The sequence below is a fragment of the Orbicella faveolata genome, unplaced genomic scaffold (genome assembly GCF_042242905.1).
Source record: "Orbicella faveolata isolate gen_17 unplaced genomic scaffold, um_ofav_v1 contig_25, whole genome shotgun sequence".
Classification (NCBI taxonomy): domain Eukaryota; kingdom Metazoa; phylum Cnidaria; class Anthozoa; order Scleractinia; family Merulinidae; genus Orbicella; species Orbicella faveolata.
This window is the reverse complement of record NW_028301553.1, coordinates 646185-654298: the sequence shown is the minus strand read 5'-3', so window position 1 is coordinate 654298 and position 8114 is coordinate 646185. Positions and strand designations below refer to the sequence as shown.

The following is an 8114-nucleotide window of genomic DNA, read 5'->3' as shown; positions in this document are numbered from 1 at the left end:
TGATTTTGATCAACTTCGGCTCGCTTTCCCGGAACTTGGGGAATATTTTCCAGTGCCAGAGACGCTAAACTAACTCGTGATGGCCTTGTTTTTAAGTCAAAGAACACAGCAAAACTTTTTGAAGGCTCACTTACGGGCTTCTGGGCCGAAATATAACCCCACTTCACTTTAAGACTGAAACAGTAGCCGAGACCGCATTTCGCGCATCGTGATATTGATCAACTTCGGCTCGATTCCCCGGAACTTGGGGAATATTTTCCAGCCCCGGGGACCCTAAACCAACTTTTGATAGCTTTGGTTTGCAGTGAAATGCACACAGCAAAACTTTTTGAACGCTCACTTTCGGGCTTCTGGCCCGAAATAAAGCCCCACTTCACTTTAAAGGAGAATGGAAGGTGAAAAACGAAGTTATCGTTGCATATTTGCAACAGAGCAAATAGTTTGTTTTGAGTAAAAATTACAGTATTTGTCCATATTTGTCCTTTCTTAACGCGTTTTGACTGGAAAATTGCTGACGACATTCATACTATGTAGGTCCGCCATTTTGACCGCCATGTTGAAGGCTGGGCTGCATGGCATGACGTCATTGCGCTCACTTGCGTTCGCGCCAAATTTAATTTTTTTGCTCGGATGGAAAATGGTTCACTGCATTGCCGTAGGCTGTTCCAATAGATCACCTAGAGATTCTAAAAGAGGAATAAGCTTTCATCGCCTTCCTTTAAAAGATAAAGGCCTTTTAAGCAAATGGCTTGCTCAGATAAAGAGAGAAAATTTGCCCCAAATGAAGCACTGCCACGTCTGTTCCGAACACTTTGAGCCCACGTGTTTTGCAAGTGAGTACCGACTAGATATTTTGCCAGACAATTTAAGCAGACGTCGCTTAAAAGAGGATGCCGTTCCAACTTTGTTTCAACACACAAAAAAGTTAAGCCTAAGGCCGTCCAGCGAGCGCCGAAGAAATAGAGCTCTACACGAAGAGGTAAGTCATGTATTCGCGGTATAAAACTGACTCTACTGATATGATCTGACGTGACCTTTTGGCCGCCGTGTTACTTTTCTGGCAAGCAAGCTTTAAACAAATTATCCTTCGTTCACAAGATTGTATTTGCTATTTTAGGCCCTCAATCAAATACTGGATGCTTGTGATAGTAATTCGCAAGAGTCGGGCCAATCCAGAGCGAAAGTCGCGCAGCCTTTTCAAGATGCAAATGTCACGACTTCTGCGGTTCCTGATTACAATGTCAGTCAGACTTTCGGTGACAAAGAAAAACCACAAAGGAAGAGGAGAAAACTACCTATTTCAAAGATAGTTTTGGTGGATGCCTCTACTGACACTGAAATAACAATGGTGGACCAAGCTTGTCAAACAGATTTACCTTTTGTTGTGCATTCACCTCATAAATTTAAATCCATTCCCTTAGCAGACGTTCGTCACGCTGTAGCGAATGACCACAGCTATGCCGCTCTCTTAAGTGATTCCCCTGTTGTGCCCGCTGAGCAAGTCCCTAGGGTTTCTGGCAAAGATTTTCCAGAATGCAAGAGGACGTTGGATTTCTCCGAAATTGACACATCGGATTTTCCTCAAATTGACTGCCAAGAAGAGGAAATTGAAGATGAGTGGAATCCATCCGATGTTTCAGATCATGAAGAATCGGACATGTCGGACCTTAGTGATTATGAAGTTAGCGAATTTAGTGAAAGTTTCGACTCCGAAGACGAGGATTTCGATATAAAAACTGAAATTCCTGACGATGACGAGGAAAAGGAGTCCACGAACTGGCTTAATGAAGATTGCGGTGATCTTCACCAAGAGCGAAAGTTCTTGGTATTTGAAAGCAAACTAAAAGAGCTTTTTTCTCGTCACGTGCACTGTCCAAACTGTGGACGGAACTTGGAAAAAGCATCATTAAAGACCAAGGGGTCTCTTGCGACTATTGAATGCCTTGGTTGCTGTGATCAACCATTACGATGGCAAACACAGCCGTTTGTAAGTTCAATGGCCGCTGGAAATTTGCTGTTCAGCGCTGGAATTCTATTTACCGGCAACGATTACAGCAATATTGCTAATTTTACAAAGGCAACCAACGTCCAATTTTTTAGCCAGAGAAATTTTAGCTCTACTCAGAAAAAGTACCTCTTCCCCATTGTTAACAAAAAATTTGCTGAGCATCAAGTGGATATTCTTAACGAAGTGAGAAACACCGAGGTTGTAGGAGGAGGTGATGGTCGCTGTGACAGCCCAGGCCACTCGGCTAAATACGGCACGTACAGCATTGTGAACACAGCTTCATCTAAAGTTCTTGACTTCTCTCTGATCCAGGTAACAGAGGTCAAAAATTCAAATGCGATGGAGCTGGAGGGCCTAAAACGTTGCCTAGATCACCTACAACGGGAACAAGTGGCTATTGCAAAGCTTGCTACAGATAGGCACGTGCAAGTCAGAGCGCACATGAAAAAAGAGAGGCCGCACATCAAACACAACTTCGATGTTTGGCATTTAGCAAAGTCTGTTCAGAAGAAGCTATCCAAAAAGGCTCAATCAAAGCCATGTGCGGCATTGAAACCCTGGATACACTCCATCATAACAAACCTCTGGTGGTGTGCGAAAACCTCGCAGGGCAATGCTACCCACTGTGTGGAACGATGGAAATCCATCGTTTACCACACGGCTAATATCCACCACTGGGACGGATGTCAGCATTTCCACCACTGTGCACACCCACCCATCCCAAGAGAAACAGAGAGAAGGAAAGACTGGTTAAAGGTTGGAAGCCCCGCTCATGACACCCTGAAGGAGGTAGCCTTAAAAAAGTCGCTTCTAAAGGACATCGGCATGCTAGCCGAGTTTATCCACACGGGCGTTTTAGAAATGTACAATGGCCTCATGGCAAAGAAGTACTGCCAAAAAGTGCAGCACTACTCATATGATGGCATGAGGGCTCGCACCCAGTTAGCTGTTCTTGACCACAACCACAATGTAGGAAGGAGCCAAGGCCAAACCAAGGAGGGTGCAAAGAAACACAAATTTGTCTCCCCCAAGGGAAGTGTTGGGTGGATTGCAAAACCGCAATACGAGGAAAAATCGTACGCATGATTTAATGGTTTCTCTCCTTGCATTCAAGAAAGGTGACATTGAAGTTCCCCTGCTACCTCCCAAACCCGCCGCCGCGAACATCGCTCCAACCCCCAGGCCACCCAAGAACGACTTGCAGAGAAGTACAGATCTCGTTTTAATACAGGAAACTAACTGAATGATTTATATTTAATTTCTAACAATCTCCTGTATCCAGGATAATTCCACTTCTGAGTAACTTTCATCAGGGGTGCGAAAGCCCGTGTAATTCCCATCTGCGTTTGGATACACGGCTCGTATTGCTTTCACTACACAAGCAGGGATTACTTTTCTCACGTATCTCCCCAGTCTGTCATGTACCCACCAAGTAAACTGGCGGTAAGCTGCGTAACGATAATTACTGCAAAAAGAAAACATACGAATGAAACGTGTATTGCAAAATCTTTTCAAATTTGCTCAAGTTATGATGGAAAGGAAGGCTGAAAGGTCATTGCAATTGCCGTGACAATTTGCTATCACCCGCTGATCGGGGTGTAGCTACACAGAACTGTCAGTCGCTTCTGTTTATTAAATTCATTTCGTAGAACCTACAGGAAATTTAGGCAATGGCCGTGTGTGTAAAATGTACTCGACTGAGTTCAATGAACGAATAATTCTTTCACTAAGTCTACAGTTACTAAAACGATTCGTGTAGTTTAGCTACTTATATCTTTCAAAATTGTGTTGCAGTATTGATAGGGCTAATCAAGTATCTCAAACTGAATTTTGTATTATAATGACAATTAAACGTTTTAACATCCTTACAGAATTTGTGACATACAGCGTGCCTGTGGCAAATTGATCTAATCTACATTATCCCAGGAAAAGAGCAAAACGATTAACAATGTTGGAGATGTGGTACGTACACATTAACAAGTTCCCGTGGCGCTCGTATGCCACGCTCCTGACTCAAACCAACAATGGCCGTCTCCAACACTTCTCTTCGCAAACATACAGTTTCGAAATCAGGATGACAACTTACACAGCGAATAGGGGGATCATCCTCTAAATCTAAGTCATATAATAAAAAAGCAGCAATGGCAAATGGAAAACAAATGGCTGGGTTTTCATAAGCGAAAATACAAGGACTAAATCAAAACAGTGAATGAATCGTTTCATGAAATTTATTATCCTTCTAATCAACAATATTTCACCTGATATTTTTGTCATGGCTTCTTCGATCTCTTGGCAGCAAACACACTCTCTCTCCTGCTGATTTTCCCAGTTTTCACAATGCTCGCAATTACACCAAGAGGTATTTCCCCTCCTTGCAAGCTCGTTCTGGCCGTCAGCTGTATTTTCTCCATCGGAATCCGAGAAATTTCGCACGGGTTCGAAGGAATAGGGTTCAAACTCAGCCATATTTTGTAACTGCATTATCAAGCATTCTGTTGTCCCAAACTAGACACAATATAGCTGCGAAAATCCGCGACTAATCACGACTAATGAAGGGCGAGAACACCAAAACATGGCACGCGGAGGCGAGCACGCAAAGTAGGAAAGAAAGCATGAGCGCTTTGACGTCACGAGATGGCGGACGGTAATCCTTATTTGGAAGTAACCGGAAGAGAATGCTAACAAAATGGCGGATGTTCAATTCTGGCGAGTTCTCTTAGTTTTCTATTTGATTTGCACTGAAATACGAACTTTTTTCAATCGATTCTTTGTAATTTACGTTCTTTCTACAATTTCAGATCATTTCAAAAATTATACCCTGTAGCCTTCCGTTCTCCTTTAAGACAGAAAGAGTAGCCGAGACCACTTTAGGGGCATCGTGATTTTGACCAACCTCGGCTCAATTTCCCGGACCTTGGGGCATATTTTCTTGTCCCGGGGACGCTAAACTAACTCCTGATGGCCTTGGTTTGCAGTGAAATGAACACAGCAAAACTTTTTGAACGCTCACTTTCGGGCTTCTCGCCCGAAATATAGCCCCACTTCACTCTAAGACTGAAAGAGTAGCCGACACTACCTTACGCAAATCGTGATTTTGACCAACTTCGACTCGATTTCCCGGAAGTTGAGGGGATATTTTCCAGTCTCGGGGACTCTAAACTAGCTCCTGATGGCTTTGCTTTGCAGTCAAATAAACACAGGGAAACTTTTTGAACGCTCACTTTCAAGCTCCTGGGCAGGAATAAAGCCTCACTTCACTTTAAGACTGAAACAGTAAGCGAGACCGCCTAACGCGCACCGTGATTTTGACCAACTTGGGCTAAATTTCCCTGAACTTGGGGGGATATTTTCCAGTCCCGAAGACTCTTAAGTAACCTCTGATGGCCTTCGTTTGCATTGAAATGGATACAGCAAAACTTTTTTGAAGCTCACTTTTGAGCTTCTGGGCCGAAATATAGCCCCACTTCACTTTAAGACTGAAAGACTAGCCAAGACCGTCTTGCGCGCATCGTGATTTTGACCAACGTCTTCTCGATTTTCCGGATTTTGGGAAATATATTGCAGTCCCGGGGACTCTAAACTAACTCCTGATGGCCTTGGTTTGCAGTGAAATGGACACAGCAAATTTTTTGCAGCGCTCACTTTGGAGCTTCTGGGCCGAAATAGAGCCCCACTTCACTTTGAGACTGAAAGAGTAGCCGAGGCCGCCTTAGGCGCATCGTGATTTTGACCAACTTCGGCTTGAGTTGCCAGAACTTAAAAGATATTTTCCACTCCCGGGGACTCTAAACTAACTCATGATGGCCTTGGTTTTCAGTGAAATTGAGAGAGGAAAACTTTTTGAACGCTCACTTTCGAGCTTCTGGACCGAAATATAGCCCTACTTCACTTTCAGACTCAAAGAGTAGCCGAGACCGCCTTACGCGAATCGTTATTTTGACCAACTTCGTCTTGATTTGGCGGAACTTGGAGGATATTTTCCAGTTCCGGGGACTCTAAACTACTTCCTGAGGGCCTCGCTTTGCAGTGAAATGGGCACAGCATAACTTTTTGAACGCTCACTTTCGAGCTTCTGGGCCAAAATATACAGCCACGTCACTTTAAGACTAAAAGAGTAGCCGAGACTGCTTTACGCGCATCGTGATTTTCACAAACTTCGGCTCGATTTCCCGGAACTTGGGGGATATTTTGATGTCCCGGAGACTGTAAACTATCTCCTGATGTGGCTAGGTTCGCGGTGAAATGGACACAGCAAAACTTTTTGAACTTTCACTTTCGAGCTTCTGCGCCGAAATATAGCCCGAGTTCACTTTAAGAATGAAAGAATAGCCGAGACCGCCTTACGCGCATCGTGATTTTGACGAACTTTTGCTCGATATCCCAGGAAATGAGGAATATTTTCCGGTACCGGGGACTCTAAAGTAACTCGTGATTGCCTTAGTTTGCATTGAAATGGAGAGAGCAAAACTATTTCAACGCTCCCCTTCGGGCTTCTGAGCTGAAATATAGCCCCACTTCAGTTTAAGACTGAAAGAGTAGCCGAGACCGTCTTAGACGCATCGTGATTTTGACCAACTTCGGCTTGAGTTGCCAGAACTTAAGGGATATTTTTCAGTCCCGCGGACTCTAAACTAACTCATGATGGCCTTGGTTTTTAGTTAAATTGAGAGAGCAAAACTTTTTGAACGCTCACTTTCGAGCTTCTGGGCCGAAATATACAGCCACGTCACTTTAAGACTAAAAGAGTAGCCGAGACTGCTTTACGCGCATCGTGATTTTGACAAACTTCGGCTCGATTTCCCGGGACTTGGGGGATATTTTGATGTCCCGGACACTGTAAACAATCTGCTGATTTGGCTTGGTTTGCGGTGAAATGGACACAGCAAAACGTTTTGAATTTTCACTTTCTAGCTTCTCGGCCGAAATATAGCCCCAGTTCACTTTAAGAATCAAAGAGTAGCCGAGACCGCCTTACGCGCATCGTGATTTGGACAAAATTCGGCTCGATTTCCCCGAACTTGGGCGATATTTTCCAGTCCCGAGCAGTCTAAACTAACTCCTGATGGGCTTGGTTTGCAGTGAAATGAACAAGGTAACACTTTTGAACGCTTATTTTCGAGCTTCTGGGATGAAATATAGCCCCACTTCACTTTAAGACTGAAAGAGTAGACGAGACCGCCTTACGCGCATCGTGATTTTGAGCGACTTCCGCTCAATTTTCCAGAATTTTGGCGATATTTTCAAGTCCCGGGGACTCTAAACTAACTCTTGATGGCCTTGGTTTGATGCGAAATGGACGCAGGAAAAGTTTTTGAACGCTTAGTTTCGAGCTTCTGGGCCGAAATACAACCGTACTTCACTTTAAGACTGAAATAGTAGCCGAGACCTCCTTACGAGCATCGTGATTTTGACCCAGTTCAGCTCCATCTCCTGCACCTTGGGGGAGATTTTCGACTCCGGGGGACTTTAAACTAACTCCTGATGGCCTTGGTTTGCAGTTAAATGCACAAAGCGTAACTTTTTAAAGGTTCACTTTCGAGCTTCTGGGCCGAAATATAGCCCCACTTTACTTTAAGACTGAAAGAGTAGCCGAGACCGTCTTACGCGCATCGTGATTTTGGCCAACTTCCGTTGGATTTCCCGGAACTTCGGAGATATATTCCAGTCCCGGGGACTCTAAACTAACTGCTGATGGCCTTGGTTTGCAGTGAAATGGACACAGCACATTTTTTTGAACGCTCACTTCCGAGCTTCTCGGCCGAAATATAGCCCTACTTCACTTTAAGACTGAAAGAGTAGCCGAGACCGCCTTACGCGCATCGTAATTTTGACCAACTTCGACTCGATTTGCCGGAAGTTCGCGAATATTTTCAATTCCCGGGGAAGCTAAACTAACTTCCGATGGCCTTAGTTTGCAGTTAAAGGGACACAGGAACACTTTTTGAACGCGCACTTTCGAGCTTGCTGGCCGAAATATAGCCCTACTTCTTTTTAAGACTGAAAGAGTAGGCGGGAGCGCCTTACGCGCATTGTGATTTTGAGGATCTTCGGCTCGATCTGGCGAAACTTGGGAGATATTTTCCAGTCCCAAAGTCTCTAATCTCAC

General features: G+C 44.3%; 1 protein-coding gene and 1 pseudogene across 1 annotated transcript; one reads left to right on the top strand and one right to left on the bottom strand.

The window, feature by feature from the left end:
* The first annotated feature begins 399 nt into the window (after positions 1 to 399).
* LOC149108533 (uncharacterized) lies at positions 400 to 3247 on the top strand (annotated as a pseudogene).
* On the bottom strand, positions 3218 to 4850 carry LOC149108532 (P2X purinoceptor 7-like). Its single transcript, XM_089294492.1, has 3 exons — positions 4267 to 4850; positions 3979 to 4123; positions 3218 to 3473 (listed from the first exon to the last, which is right to left on the bottom strand). Exons 1-3 carry the CDS (start codon positions 4487 to 4489, stop codon positions 3263 to 3265), a joined length of 579 nt encoding a protein of 192 aa, XP_089150618.1. The 5' UTR covers positions 4490 to 4850; the 3' UTR covers positions 3218 to 3262.
* Between the last annotated feature and the right edge of the window lie 3264 nt (positions 4851 to 8114).